Source organism: Atta colombica, unplaced genomic scaffold (assembly GCF_001594045.1).
Source record: "Atta colombica isolate Treedump-2 unplaced genomic scaffold, Acol1.0 scaffold305, whole genome shotgun sequence".
In the NCBI taxonomy this organism is placed as follows: Eukaryota; Metazoa; Arthropoda; class Insecta; order Hymenoptera; family Formicidae; genus Atta; species Atta colombica.
The window spans coordinates 96,717-114,325 of NW_017259410.1; the positions used below are offsets into that span (position 1 = coordinate 96,717).

The 17,609-nt window shown below is 27.0% G+C and overlaps 1 protein-coding gene across 1 annotated transcript in view; it reads right to left on the bottom strand.

The window, feature by feature from the left end:
- Positions 1 to 474: 474 nt before the first annotated feature.
- Positions 475 to 17,609, bottom strand: part of LOC108690299 — a gene marked incomplete at its 5' end in the record, with an annotated part of 30,542 nt that continues 13,407 nt past the window's right edge. Inside the window, 7 exons of the mRNA XM_018197514.1 lie at positions 475 to 613; positions 738 to 862; positions 989 to 1,079; positions 1,191 to 1,304; positions 1,391 to 1,481; positions 1,590 to 1,652; positions 1,846 to 1,861. Coding sequence (XP_018053003.1) covers positions 475 to 613; positions 738 to 862; positions 989 to 1,079; positions 1,191 to 1,304; positions 1,391 to 1,481; positions 1,590 to 1,652; positions 1,846 to 1,861 — 639 coding nt within the window. The remainder of the gene's footprint in view (positions 614 to 737; positions 863 to 988; positions 1,080 to 1,190; positions 1,305 to 1,390; positions 1,482 to 1,589; positions 1,653 to 1,845; positions 1,862 to 17,609) is intronic.

Below are 17,609 nucleotides of genomic sequence, written 5' to 3' on the forward strand. Positions count from 1 at the left end.
CTATACATACTTTATACATATATTGACGGGCATATGATTTTCCACATGAAAAAAGTTTCACCTTCACCTTTTCTCTACCTCGGGGCATAAGATAGCAGAAATAAGATATTATTTTTTAAACTTAATTTGTTAATAACTTTTAAACTTTTTACAGTGGAAAATTCCATCACATGGAAAATCAAATGCCTCTAAGGAAGTGTATAAGGTAGTTTTCAATATTGCATGTAGTAAACATACAACTTAGAAATAAGACATTTTTTAAATTTTATTTGTTAATAACTTTTGGACGAATACACACCTGTGACCGACGTAACACCTAATATTTTTTGAAAATTATCCAGTATGACCTTGACAACTTAGTCAAGATCAAGGTCCGTTAATCTGAATAATCACCAAATAAATTTATACAAAAATTTGAAATTTAAATTTGAAATTTACTTATTTTTGCAGCTAATATTTATGTATTGAATTTTATCATACCGAGCTGTAACTTTCCAAACAGATTGCATATAATTTCGCTGCAGTTATGTGATACGGTTTTTGACACTTCATTATTAATAATAGCAACATCTTTTTTGCTTCTAAAGACATTTGGTACCATATTCCATTATATCTAAAAATTTTATAATTTTCAAATTAGTCATCATTATTTACATTAATAATGACATACATTATTATACATCATTATTTACATCAATAATTTCAATAATAAATAATTAATTACATTAATAACTTACGCGGCAACAGAAATTTGAGAACTGTGATCTATTATTTGCTGTCCTAGCCAGCTAGTGAAAAAAAATCGAAGAGATTGAATAATTACAAGCGGACCGTTTCTTGCCAATTCCGTACAAGTGACAATCTGCAAAAATTCTATATTAGCGATTCGTTTTGAAACAATACGAAAATATTTTCCGTCGCAGTATGTAATAGTGGACCAATAGTTTATTAAATAAATATTAATTGTGTATTAAATGTTTATAATAACCCTAACACATCCAGAACATTGAAGTAGAACTCCTAAGCCAACGTCAGCGGAAAGACATATCGCGAAGGTCGTCTCAATCAAGTAGATTAATCTAACAAATAGATAACAAATAGAAATAGGAAATTGATAACAAATAGAAATAGGAAAATCATTAATAATATTTTCTGATATATCTTAATTTTGCTCGATTTATTATAAGAACCTCTCTATTCTGATTTGTAGTTGTATACAATGCACCATGTTGTCAACATCTGTATTCCCTTTAGATGTGGGATTAAAACATTTTTTCGATTTATCATATGCAGCCAAATGATAACTGTAAGTATATAGTCATATACTACATAAGAGTAACATTGTATTTTATTATAAATCGATAAGTAAATCAAAGCAAAGTTAGAATACCTCAGTATAGCTAATGTACCACAAGTATGTTGCAGCAGGGCGAAATAGATGGTATCGGTTGCGATTACTATTATACCGCATACCGCGTATCCTACAAACGTAATTATCAAAAGAATGTAATAATACTTTTCCATATCCAAGAAGAATTCTGTCGGGTGCGGCATTCGCTTTGATCTTGTTATATTTGACATTAATATACTCTCAAGTAACGGTATGGTGAGTGGTGCTGTTACAAAACTGGCTATGCTTGTACTTGCAAAAACTAATAAAAGGAAACACATAATTGCATAATTGCTTTGCATAATTGCTTAGAAAAACGATTAATGAGTATAATACTTATCGTTACACGGAAAAAATGTCTACGATTGCCACAATCAAAAGTCGCCCATTAATACATTTTTTGGTTAAAAGAACTATATACAATTATATTATATAACCGTATAAGATTGACATACCTTGACGGGTATATGGCTATAAAGAAAAATCCAGCTTATAGTTACCACAATCAAATGTATTGATGGGCGAAAATTATTATTTTTGATTGTGATAATCGTAACATTTTTTTGTGTAAGTGTACTTGAGTAGACTAGCGTGAATATTCGATTTTTCTCCATGTATTCCATTAAAATCCACATATCATTGTATTTCGTCGATAAGCACCAATCGTGACGAACATGCTGAAGGAGCATTCTAAACTGCAGTCATACCAATTTTTCTTAGACAAAAAAAAAACATTCTGCATTGCGGCGAACTTACTTTTTCAGTTTGCCAATGGAGACTAATTGTTTTGAAGAGACATAAAAAGGTGCCAATAAAAGTTAATAGAACATCGTAAAAGTCGTTCAAATTTCTCATGCGTTTGAACAAGAATGCAATCTATTAATAAATTATATTGAATCTAATATGGGATATATAACTTTTTGTATAACATTATAAAGTAATTTAAATAGCGTAAAAATTACTAACAATTTTAGAAAATGTATATATTGTAAATTTCAATATTAATTTTCTTACGATTTTTTTCTAACTTATGTACAAGAATTTATACCTGCGGCAGTAATAGAATCAATATACCAAACATTGTACAATAAAAAAATTTCTTTTTGTTAGATTGCATTGGCCACAAGCCGAGAAATGACAACAATAGCTTGTTAACTCGAAAATATCGGGTATCAAAAACGTCTATTGGTTGATTCATTTTCAAGCGGAATTCTTGAATAACTGAAGGTAAGGTTTCCGTCAATCCTCCGCACGGTTCATTTAATATTCTCTTGGGGTGTCGATGCTTTCGCAAAGAGAAATATACATATAATATGTTGAATTAAATAGAATAAATAATAAAGGGGAAACGCCTCCCGCAAGCGAGTGACACGCAGAGTCCTACAATTTTAATTTCGCATGCCACTGACATTGTATGAAGCAACACAGATGATAGCGTTTAATTCTGAATAATATATTCGCTTTTGTAATACAAAGAAGACAGCAGTTATACTTCATATAGTCGCCATACGTCAATTATTTTAGATATATATTTCTATATTATGAAATAAAAAAATATTATCATTTATAAAATAGTTAAAAGCAATAATTTGATTTATAGCAAACAATAAGTTGTGCAGTTAATTGTTTATTAAACAGAAATATGTCTAAACAAATTAAAACAATATATCAAAAGATATAATATTATAAATACAAAGATGAATATAAAAATATTTCTTAGAGTTTTATAATATGAAAATATATATTGTATAAATATATTATATATTTGACACTTATACATACTATTTATTTATATTTTTCTATTAAAATCTAATAAGATATATGACATACCTACTACCGACTGCAAGATTTATTATGATTATTTGCTGCTTCGTTCTTCACGCATTGAGAATATTACACTGCATATGTGAGTGATGCTTTCATTATTTTTAAAAAATGTTACATATTATTATGTTGATGTAATATGCGCAACAAAAATGTTTTAATATATTGGATTATACAAAAAGTTCGTGCCGACTAATCTATATAATTTAATAAATGTATACTAAAATTTAAATCTTCTGCGTTTCAATTTTCCTTCAACATCGAACTTTCCGGACAACCCAGTAATAACACATAATATACAAAGATCATATATCATTATACACATAGACTATTTCAGAATACGTAGGAATTTATGTTGAGGATTTTCATGACATTTGAAAACGATTAATTATTGTCATATTAAACTTTTCACTGTGAAAGTTTTCAAATAATTTAGTTTGTAATTAGGTAAGAATTTTTTAGATAATTAATATATTAATTTTTTAATAAGTTTTTAAATTTTTTATATTCGATAAACGATTTTGTTCACTCCTATAATGTCATATTATTTGAAGTATAATTTGTAGCTAACTTTTGAATATTTTTAGTTATATTTTTTTTTACTTTTCCACACTGTTAAAAAAAGTGTGTCAAAATTTAACATTAATTAATTATTAACATTAATCATTAACATTAACATTAATTATTAATAGCAAGCAATTATTAAATAGCCAAACGTCCACTCAAATTTTTTGGTTAATTTAACACAAGATGAATATGTTAAAAATATTATGTATATAAAAGAAAAAAAGTCATAGTTTGGAAACAAATCAACATATTTTTTATGGAAGCATTTTTAGTTTAGTACTTTTTTAGTTAATTAAAATTAATTTATGATATGTTAAATTAATCAACATTTTATTGATTCATCTTAGAATTTACATTTTAAAACATTTTATGTTTATATTATTTGTTCATTTATTCATAAATTGTGTTATTTTGACACTAAGAAATGTTGAGTATCATTTTAATCACACATAATCTTTAAATAACATATTCATATTCGATTCATGTTCATGTCTCGAATGTTAAATTAAAAAATTTAACACGAATTAACATGAACATGAATAAATGATTTAATTCAACACAAATACATAATTTTTACTGTGTACACAATTATATAATTGCATACAAATTATTATAATTTATTAAATTTACTAAGGTAGAAGCTTAATTGAAAATTAATTAAGAAATGAGAATAAGAAATGTAATATTGTAAAAATTGTAAAAGATTAAAATTTTTAATAATACATATGGGAACAAAAATATTTCTATTTGTAATTATCTTCTGGATAACAAATCATAGATCTCCTTATTACAATAATTACATATCCGATTTCAATGATACCATTATCATAATGTAGAAAACGGTTGTTCTCATAAACTTAAATATAGTGTAATATTAGGTGTAGTAAAAAGAAATTCATTATTTTTCCATTCAATTTCATGCAAAAATAATGGATTTCTTTTTACTACACCTAATATTAAAATGTATATTTTTAGTATTTAAATGTATATTTGATAAATGTAATATTAAAATGTATATTTTTAATATATAATTTTGTGTATGCAAAATGTTGCATAAAAATTTTTATATATTTTAGGCATTGTTAAAAAATAAATGAAAATTATTCAGATTAACGGACATCATGCCAATGACCTTGACCTTATTATAGGTCATGACCCCGTGTGACTTTCAAAAGATTTTAACTCATGGTCACTGTATATTCAAAAGTTATTAAATTAAGTTTAAAAAATGTCTTTCTTCTGCTATACTTTATACATATTCTGACGGGGGAGTGTTAACGGTAGTTTAATAGAGTTAGCGTTTCAAGACCAAAAAAAAATTATTTCGGCGTGCCTTTCTGGGATTACATATGTAGTATATAAATTCACATAAGAATCATACAAGCATTAAGATCCATCTAGATCGTTTAAGGCTTTGATTTCTATAGTTTTGTGTTATCACATATACGATCCTATAATATATTATATTGTTTATTTATGTCGTCTAAAGAGACATTGTTCTTTCATATGCCAAGTATTGCGAAGAATGTTACTAACTCTCGGTAGTCTAAAAACTTAAGATGCTCGCACGGAATGCAAGAGATCCGGGTTCGACTCTCGGCCGGGGTAATATTTTTCGCAATAAAAATTAATTATTTACTGATTTTAATATGTCATTCAACATTATTAAGATCATTTCGAAGATGCGAATCAAAAATTTGTTAAATTACTAGTCAATTTAACTCATGATACTACTGCGGCAGTTCTAATTAATGATTAGAAATAATATATTATGGATGAGTCATCGAGCTCATTCCATGTGTGTGTGTGTGTGTGTGTGTGTGTGTGTGTGTGTGTGTGTGTGTGTGTGTGTGTGTGTGTGTCCACCTATTCGTATTGACTCAATTACTACTAAATGTCTATCTAGATAGATGTCTATCTAGATCGCACAAACAGACAAATTCTCTTTGTGATCGAAGAGATCTATAATTACGACTATACATTGTATGTATCCATCGTTTTATAAATCAAATGAAATTCATAAAACTGTAAAATAAATGATACATATCCAAACTGCTGCAGAATCGCAAAGATTAAACTGTCTTATTTTATTTAAATCAAAATAATAAAGTCGATATATATTGAAATAATTAACTCTATCCAGTTTTAATATTTTTGCATTATATTAAATATACAATGCTACTGTAGATAAAAGGAGATGAGTCAATTAGATGGGTTTTTGGGCCCATCATCGATCAGTCTCAAAGTGTGTTATTTTATTCTTCTGTCCAAGGCTCATGATGTTTTTTTTTTCGAAAATGATTTTTTCCGGAAGAATAATCATTTTTAAATTTCTATTTTACATGGGTTTTTGTTCTTTATAGCAAATCAAGATGCGTTTCATATTCTAAATTTTGCTCGCGCGAAATCAAACTTCCTTAAAAATCATTTTCCTTGATCTTCAAAAAAAGGCTTATTTTTCTTTTATGTTAATTCTAAAATATTTTACTTTATAAACTTCATCAGGAATAATTCCCACAAAATGGAATAAACGAACTTGAAAATACGTAAAATACAGAAAAAAATATTGACCAATGAGGTATGATAGGCCTTCAATATAATTCTTACATAATTTCAAGATATGTATTTTGGGATTTTTCTCTTTTACAATAAAAATTGTAAAAAAAAAGTTAATCAAACAAAGTTAAAAAAAATATGTTTTCGAGAACGAGCGGAATTCTTAAATGAAGTAAATAAATAATGGCCAATAAGAAAATGTGTGATTTTTTTATATGGGTCTCACACGATTCCAAGATATTTTGGGATTTTCTGGGAATGATCCTTTCAATATAGAAATTACAGAAAAAAAATCAAACAAATTCAAAAAAACATGTTTTTAGAAACAAGTAGAGTTCTTGGATAATATAAATAATAGCACAAGACCATAAAATAAAAAAAGTAAAAATTTTGTTCCGGAAGGAAGACCTACATATTCTGACGTGCTGAAATAGAATCTGTTTCCCAAAAATTCATATCTGGTCACATTTATGAGATATACATAGTAAGAAGATCCACAATCACACAATTCACATCGCAAATAAAATAAAACACAGATTATAAATTCTTATGTACGTAGAACCACAACCATGAACAATAAACCAAATCAAATTACTTAAACTCTCAATCTTCAAACTCTAAACCCGTACACTTCAAACTCATATATCCTTGAAAATCTCGAAATGATCCAATCAGTGAAGGCAAGATCTCGAAATAATTTTTTATGGGAGAATTATTGTAGATCATGTAATAAAATCAAAATTACTGAATAATAATCAAAGTAAAGTTCACTAAAAAATCATTATTTTGAACATGCAGAAATTTCACCCATCAGAACTAGATGTATCATCTACAGAAGATACTTCCATTTTCTTTTCTGCTTCTTCCTCCGATCAACATGATGGTCATCAAAGTGACTCTCAAATTGATGTGATGTCTCATAAATATCTAAAAAAATGCAAAAATATTTTAAGAATAAAAGAAACTTCACATAGCTCGAACTGTGGAACAAGAATGAAACGGAATCGCTGAGATCATCAATTGATAATCCGTTTTCACAGTTGCGTCTTCCACGCCATGAAACAGTTGCTCAATTCACAGATTCACTACCACATCGAAAATATCTGCAAATAGCGGCGTTAAAAGTGATTCGAAATCTGATCAATCAGAGATTGCCCCTTATAACTTGACTCTTATTAGATTACCAGATGCTTACTTCCCCATTCTGGATCTTCTGTCTCTCTCTCTCTCTTGATTATTTACATATAACTTTACCAATAGTGAGTTAGATAGTTGTATATAATATGCGTATTTTTTAAAGCATGCATTTAGTATTAGGTCGATAATATGGAAGATCGTATAATTTTAAATGTAAAAGAAGATTCGATTTACAGAGGAATAATTAAATCGAAGATAATTAAATTATAATGTTTTAAAAATAATTTTACTTAATAATAATACGTATGTTGTTTTCAGTACATTGGCACTATTATATGTATACATGATAGAGTGCGTTCCGAGTTCGATCATGCGTTTCATGCGTGACTCAGAACGCACCCCTAGTGTACATACTGAATGTATTTGTGTGCCATGATGGTAAATTCATTTGGATATAATCATGGATTTAAAAGTCCACCATGGATTTAAAAGTTATCAATAAAAAACTGTATAATTTGCAACTTTGTTCCAAATAATTATTTATTTAATAATTATATCTAAATAATAATTGCGACAAAATGACAATTTATTTATGTTTATATTTATTATTTATTATATTATGATTTTATTTCATGTAAAAGAAGTGATTTATATCAATACAAATTAAATATTTTAATAAGGAACTATTAATAAAAAACCTTTAAGAGCTGACACTAATTGTTGTACGAAACATAAATTTATTAAGCTAGTACATTAAAACGCTTTCGATCCACGATTAGGGTCTTTTTCAGTAACAATCATTAATTGTAATACATCAATTAAAAAGACTAACTCAGTGAGATTTACATTAAGATATACACAATTTACAAATATTATTTGGCCATCGAATATGTGTAATTGTTAGCTTAAGTTACCAGATCACGTCCATTCAATTTCCATCAAGTATATCGTCCATTAAAGCTAGCTTTACTAGCTTAATATTAATAAACTTATGTTTCGCACAACTAGCGTCGGCTCTTAAAGATTTTTAGTAATAGTTAATTTACTTCATAGAGCCTATACAATTTTGAAATAATTTTAACAATATTTTTATTAGTGCAAAGCAAAACATTTAAATTTATGTATAATATTTAATATAGTTAATAAAATTTGGATAAATATATGAAAATAATAATGGTATTGATGTTTCAATGGTAATTATATATTATATTTATAACTCCGTTATAAACCTTCAATTACAATTCTTATTGTAGTGACGTAAGCATCGTAAAGTATGATAAAGATACTTTTAAGATCTGAAAATAATATTACAATATTATATTTTAAATAATTATCGAAATAATATTACGTTTGCACGTACCGAGCTAAAATTCTCCATCGACATTACGAACATATTACCAGCTATTAATTGACACGGCTTAGTACTACGCAGCAAAGTAAAGCTCAAGAGATATTTCGATCTCCTCGAAATCTTATACCAATCACAGCTGTAACTGTTAATATATTTTACTCTTTAGTTGTTTATGTAATTTTAGTCTACAAAATGACATCATTGACCACTTAATTGTTTAAAACGAAAAATAAATATATAAAATTGAAATAGATATGATGTATGTTTTTTTTTATTTTATGTCCTTTTTTTATTTAATTATTTAATATATTTTTTTATTACTTATTTTTATATTACTTAAAAAAAATATTATTAACAAATGTAATTAAATTGCGTACATTACGTTTTGAAGTCCGCTGCTGTGATCGATCAATCTTTGAGAAATCAAACTTAGGAAATATATGTGTAATAATTGCGCTAAAGTAACAGCAAAAAGTCTGACAATTTCTTCTAGTTGATTGTCTATCATTATCAACTTAAATTACGCAACTTTATTAAATGTTTTGAAATTAAAAAACAGCTTCTATATATAATGATTCAAATATTTACCTGAGCCGCGCCAAAGCTCAAGGATATAATTACATTGCCCAGTAGAAAGAAAAATGATGTTGCATAATTAGATGAGAGCACATCAGAAAATCTACATGTAAAATAATGAAATAATGAAATAATTTAGTCTATTTATCATGATTAAAACATAAAGCTCAATTGAATAGAACAATTTAAAAGATATCAAGGATTAAGAAAAGCTGATTGTTAGTTACTAATATTTAATAATTCTTACAAAATAATATATATCAAAATAGACATTTCGACCATAATCTATTTAAATAAATCTAATGTTAAACAATATAAATCTTATAGGAGACCTAATCTAACCAAATCTATATTATATAATGTATACTATGTATGTATATTATTGCAATTTTTGCAATAATTAACAAGATATTAATTACTAAAAATTGCCGAAAATTGATCTTCAATAATTTATTTTTTAAATACTATTAACTTTATAAAAAAACTGCAAAAGACAAAAATTGTTTATTTTCTTCTCATAGAACCCTACGAATTTTTTTCAGAATTATTTATCAATTTTTTAGTACTCATTTTTTCCAATATAAGAAAATATGGTATTAAAAAATTCTTAAAAAATTCTAGAGCTTTATGAGAAAAAAATTAACAATTTTCGTCTCTTACAGTTTTTCTGTAAAGTTGATAATATTTCAATAAAAAATTTTTGAAGATTAATTTTTAGCAATTAATCTTGTTAAGTATTGCGAAAATTGCAAAATGAGAGAGGACTTTTTTTCTCAGTTTAGTTCATTCTGCTCCTATGCGAAATATTTATCATTATTTTTCAATCTTCTTGTTTTAATGTAGCATCGATTATTCTACTTCCATACAGCACAGAAATATTGCAGAAACATTGCAAGATTGAAACATTGCAAAAATGTTGAAAAATATTTCAGTAACATTGCAGCAACATAAAAATGTCCGTTTTAAAAATATTAATACGTAATTATAAGATTTTGTACTATATAAATTTAAATATAAAAAAATAGAAATAGGAGTTAAATGTAACATAAAACGAATACAAATAAAATATGACTTTATAATTAATTATGTCTTTATATTTTATAAGTGTTCCGCCCACAGTCAGTACTGAAAATTTATAGTTCACGTTACATATTGTAGATTTTCAATATTGGAAGTGTATATCGGAACACGCCTATAAAATATAAAGACATAATTAATAAAGTCATATTTTATTTGTACATAATTAATTAGGAAGTCATATTCATTGTATGTTACATTTAACTCCTATTTCTAATTTTTTATATCATATGTCTTATATCTTATTATTGTGTCCATTGTGCATTATATTTAATCCTTACTTCTAATTGTTTTACATCTACAAATTATAAGCACAATTCTTATAAATTATGTACAACTAGAAAAAGACGAAGATAAGTTGAACTGAGATTAAAATTAATCTATATTGATAGAAATAAATATTAATCGAGTTTAATAATATTTAATATAGTTAGAAACTTAATTCATTCCATTTTTCAGAGGAATATAGTTATGAGATTGATCAGTTTCAGTTTAGCTACAGATGTTATAAAACCCGATTAAGTGTACCGTGTAAACATGATCATTAATTCTTCCATTATGTCTAGGTTCTTACTTTATTGGGTTATATACAAATCAATATATACAAGTCTTAACACTCAAAGCGAATTTTCTAGCAGAGGCATAAATCGACACAGTAACAAGAGTTCATTCTTGTCTTTGTTTCTTACTGATTTTTTAACAAGGACAGGATGACTCTTGTATCAATTATCTCTTGCTGAAAATATTTTAAATATTGCTGAAGTAATATTGCAAAAAGAAGTCTTCGCAATTTTTCTGCAACATTGTATTGCAGTATGCAACATTGAAATGTTGCAACAATGTTGCTACAAGTTTCTGTGCTACACAAGTTCTACCTCTATAGTCTACTTACTGACTTCTCCCTTATAGTAAAAAATCCTAATATGAATTAAAATATTAAAGCTACAATAGTTTTCCAATTATAATTTATCAAACTATTATAACTTCGACAATTTTATATTAATATTTCTGTCTTAAAATGTTCAAAAGAATCCAGAAATAATAGAAACTATAAAAGTAAAATAATTTTTGACTTATAAGCAATTAAAATTAGCTTATAATTTTAAAAATTATTGCAGTCTTAACATTTTCGTATTGGAATTTTTTCTCTCTAATTTCTACTTTATCTTTATCTCTAAAATATGCTGTGGAAGTATTACACACACACATACACACGCGCGCACGCACACATGCACGTAACATTAATACTAACTTTAAGGCATGTTGATATGATTTGATGCAGCCAATTATGTTATGATATGCTTCATCATCCTTAATATTTGGTTCGAGTAATACAAAATCTAAGCCTCGTATGCGCTCTATGTTATAACTACTTAAAAATTATAATATCGTAATTTTTTAAAAGCCTTCTTGATATAGCCTTGATATAGTCTTCTTTGCGAGAGCAACTGACCGTAAGCATTCGAACAATGCGCAGATGTGATGGGTGCAAAGTGTAAACGTTGTATCGACAGCTAACGGCACAGAAGATAAGTAAAATACGCTAATAAATCCGTGAAGCATCAACAGTTTGAAATATTTGTCTATGTCAAGAACATGATCCATACGATATAGAAATTTGGCAGTGTACGTTTCGTTTATCGGTAAAATCATATAGATTCCGCTAACAACAATTGATGTCGTTGAGTAGAAAAGCCATGTCGCATATAAAATAACTGGAAATATAAGTTACTTCTTTTCCTCTATATATTTCAAAAGTTACAATTTAAAAAAAACCGGAGTTTATTTAATAAAAACGAAAATGTGGATTGCATTAAAAAAAAAATTTGCAAATATAATCTTACTGATATAATGCTTTCGGAAATATTTAAAAAAGAATGAAGAAAAAAAACATTATTTTGGACAAATAATAACAACATAACAAGAACGAAATAAAAGAGAAGATAAAGAACTAAAATTAATTTCTCATATATTGCCAGATATGTATCTGATAGAAAAAAAAATGAACAAATTTTAAAATAAAGGTAACTTACTGGCGTATCCTATCGTGAAAGTTCTGCTTTTCTCTGCGTAATGTTGTAATATTTTTTTTTCTGCATCTGTATGTTCTATCTTCCATGTCTTTTTAATGTCCTCCAGAAGTACTTTCATCTATAGCTCGAAAAAATCATTCACATACAATCACATTCAGATACAATTAACTTTTCATACAGCCGAAAGATACGAACTTTGTCATTAGTAAACACGCAATTAATGAGCTTTATAGCAATCATACTATTCACCAGTATCTGAGAAGCGTTTTCCATAATAATGCTCAGATCTGTTATCCCAGCTGCTAAGCCCCAAAGCTATCGAAAATCAGAAACGGATTATCAATGCTGATTTTTTTGTACGTTTCTTTAAATACCTGAAAGGATATAAAACTGAAAGTGGACAAAGATGTAATGGCAAACATCATGTTACTCTCCAGTCGCGATTGAAATGGCCATTGGCCGATTACGGCTAGAAATCTTTTGTTAAGATAATAATAGCGATTGTCAAAGAAGGACATTGAGAAATCAAAAAGTAATCGTTCAAAATGATCAGATATCTCGTCGAATATTCAAAGTTCTAATCGCAAAGTTTATTTCCTTGAAACAGTATTTCCATATTCCTTTGAGAGATTTTCAAAAAGTAAAATAGCCTAACGAAAAGACAATGAGGTATATTCCACAGTATCACGCAATCATATATTTATAAGTAATCTATCGTGTTTCTCTTAACAGATGAATTCTCTTTGATCGAAGAAGTCTGTAACTGCAACTATACATTGTATACCACCGCTTTATAAATTAAGTGACATTCCTAAAACTATAAGATAAATGGTAGTAAGTATATTCCCAAACTGCTGCAGAATCGCAAAGATAAAACCGTCGTATTTTATTTAAGCCAAAGAAATCAGTCGATATATTGAAATAATTAATTTTATCAAGTCTAATATTTTTATTTACATTAAATACACCGATTTGCTGTTGCAAATAGAATTTGAAAGAGAAAGAATGTTCATAAGTTTTCTTTTTTTGTCTTTTTCTTTCTTTTTCCTTGCTCTTTGTCTGTAAGTCTGTTTTATAAGACATTAAATTTTAGACATTTTTTTAAAATCAATAAACTCATAAACTCAAAATTCATAAACTCAAAATTTAATAGTGATTCCATTTGGATTATATAAATAGATAGAATGGCTCAATTAGAATAAATCAAATATATAAATTAAGAAGGGCCAGTTGACATTAATAAACATTTAATACTAAAAAAAAACAAATAGAAAATACATACGCATTAACATATTACAAATTTTTATATTCGATAAAAAATTTTGTTTGCTCCTATAATGTAGTGTTATTTCAGTTATTTGAAGCATAATTTGTAACTAATTTTTAAATATTTTTAGTTTATATTTTTTCGACTTTTCTTACACTGTTGGAGAAATATCGAACATTAAACATGTGCAAATCCCGAACGGTCCAATCAAATTTTTTAGTTAATTTGACACAAGATTAATATGTGAGAAGATTGCACAAATATTATACAGGGTGTTCCGAAATAATCGCCAAATATTTCATGGGCAGGTACAGCGAACTAAACTAAGTTGAAAAATCCTCTACTATTTTGTAATTTTCGCAATAACAAGATATTAATTAGTCAAAATTGTCAGAAATTGGTCTTCAATAATTTTTTATTCAAATATTATCACTTTACAGAAAAACTGCAAAAGACAAAAATTTTATTTTCTTCTCATAGAATTTTAAAAATTTTTTCAAAATTTTTTATCAACTTTTTAATACTGTATTTTCCTATTTTTAACATGAGAAAATACGGTATTAAAAAATTTTGGAAAATCATTGAAAAAATTCTTAAAGTTTTATGAAAAAAAATAAACAATTTTTTGTCTCTTGCAATTTTTTTGTAAAGTAATAGTATTTGAGTAAAAAATTATTGAAAACCAATTCTCGATAATTTTTAGCAATTAATATTTCGCTAACTATTGTAAAAATTGCAAAATGGTAAAGCACTTTTCAACTTAGTTTAGTCTGCTCTACCTGCCCATGAAATATTTCGCGATTCGTTTGAGATACCCTGTATAAGAGAATATAAATATAAAAAAGTATCGACGCAGTTTGTTTACAAACTGTTACAATATTCTTATCAATTGAAATGAACAAGTATGTTAATTTAATCTACATTTTATTCATTTATCTTATTGTTAGAATTTATGTTTTGAACACTTTTTTATTTTTATTTGTTCATTTTAATGACTCATCACAAATTATGTCATTTTAACAAAAAAAACCTATAAATAACATAATCTTATTATGTTAATTTAACACTCAAATGTATTAAAAAATTCAATACAATTATTATCAAACATGAGTGGACTGTTTTCAATACAAATGCACAATTTTTTTTACTGTTTACACAAATATAACTGCATGCAAATTATTATAATTTATTAAATTTATTAAGATAGAAACTTAATTGAAAATTAACTAAAAAATGAGAATAAGAAATATATTGTAAAGATTGTACAACATAAAAATTTTTGATAATACATTTGAGAATAAAAATACTTTTATTTATAATTATCTTTTTATCAACAAGTATAAACCGCAGATCCTCATATTATAAATAGTTACATGTCATCCGAGTTTAATGATACCATTACCGTAACATAGGAAGCGGATGTTTTCATGAGCTTAAAAATAATATAATGTTAAATATATATTTTTTATGTATAATTTTGAGTATGCAAAATTAAATAAAATATTTTTATATATTTTGGACATTGCTAAAAAATAAATTATTTATACAAATTTGAAATTTACTTAATTTTGCAGCTAATATTCATATACTGCATTTTATCATACCGAGCCGTAATTTTCCAAGCAGATTACATATAATTTCACCATAGTTATGTGATATGGCTTTTGACATTTCATTAATAGAAATAACAACATCTTTTTTGCTTCCGAACATATTTGATACCACATTCCGTTATATCTAAAAATTTTATAATTTTCAAATTAGTCATCGTTACTAATTATATTATATTAATAACTTACGCGGCAACAGAAATTTGAGAACTGTGATCTATTATTTTCTGTCCTAGCCAACTATTGAAAAAGAATCGAAGAGATTGAATGAGTACGAGTGGACCGTTTCTTACTAATTCTGTACGAGTCACTATCTGCGAAAATTCTATATTAACGACCCGTTTTAAATCAATATGGAAGAAAACATTTTTCTTCATGACATGTATTAGTAAATCAGTATAGTTTATTAAATTGATAAATATTGATAAATATAATTGATAAATATAATTGTGTATAGAATTTTTATTTATTACCATCACGCACGCAGTACATTGAAGTAGAATTCCTAAACCAATGTCGGTGATAAGACATGTCGCGAACGTAGACTCAATTAAGTAGATCAGTCTATTGATAACAAATAGAGATAGAAAAATCCATATCATATTTGTAATCTTTTCTGATAGACTTTAACTTTACTCAATTTATTTATATTTAAGAACCTCTCTATTCTGACTTGAAGTTGTATACAATTCACCATATTCTGAACATCTCTATTCTCTTTAGATGTGGGATCGAAACATTTTTTTGATTTATCGTGTGTAGCCAACCTTTTCAAACGATAACTGTAAGTATATAGTTATATACATAGTAAAATTTTATTTTTTTATAAATTGATAAGTAAAGTAAACCAAAGTTTGAATACCTCAGTATAGCTAGTGTACCACAGGTATGTTGCAATAGGGCGAGATAAATGGTATCGGTTGCTACTATTACCGTACAGCATACACTGTATCCCACAATCGTTAATGTCAAAAGAATATAATAATATTTTTCCACATCCAAAAAGAACTCCGTCGGATGCGGCATTTGCTTTGTTCTTGTTACATTTGACATCAATATACTATCAAATAACGGTATAGTAAGTGGTGCCGTTACGAAACTGGCTGCGCCCGTAAGGGTAAAAACTAGTAAAAGAAATTGTCTTTCTTTGCATAATTACTTAGAAAAACAATCATTGGGTATACTTATTATTAAATGTACTTAAGAAGACCAGCGTGAACATCCGACTTCTCTCCAAATATTCCATTAAAATCCAAATATCATTGTATTTCGCTAATAAGCACCAATCGTAACAAACATGTTGAATGAGCATCCTAAACTGCAGTTATGGCAATTTTTCTTAGACGAAAAATAACATTATGCATTGCGACATACTTACTTTTTCAGTTTGCCATTGAAGACCAATTGTTTTCAAGAGACATATACATGTGCCAAGAAAAGTTGGTAGAACATCGTAAAAGTCATTCAAGCGTCTCATACGTTTGAACAAGAATGCAATCTATTAATAAATCATATTGTAGCTAATGTGGAATTTATATTCTAATTTTTTATGTATTATTATAAAGTAATTTAAATAGCGCAAATATCACTAACAATTTCAGAAAATTTATAATAAATTCCAATATTGATTCTCTCTTACGATTTTTTTTTAATCCGCGTGCAAGAATTTGTACCTGCGGCAGTAATAGAATCAATATACCAAATAGTGTACAACAAAGACGTTTATTTTTGTCGGACGTTGATTGCGTTGGCCACAAGCCAAAGAAAGACAACAATAGTTTGTTAACTCGAAAATATCGAGTATCAAAAACGTCCATTCCTGATTCGTATTGAAGCGGAAATCTTGAATAGCTGAAGGTAAAGTTTCCGTCAATCCTCGGCACGATTCATTTGATATTCTCTTGGGGTGTCGATGCGTTCGCAAAGAAATATATGTATAATATATTGAATTAAATGGAATCAATAATAAAAGGGAAACGCCTTCTGCAAGCGAGCGACGCAGAGTCCTACAATTTTAATTTCGTATGCCACTGACATTGTATAAAGCATTGCATAAAGCAACACAGATGATAACGTTTAATTCTGAATAATATATTTGCTTTTGTAAAATATAGAAGACAGCAGTTATACTCCACATAGTCTGTCGCCATATGTCAATTATTTTATATATATATATATATATTTCTACACTATGAAATCAAAAATATTATCATTTATGAAG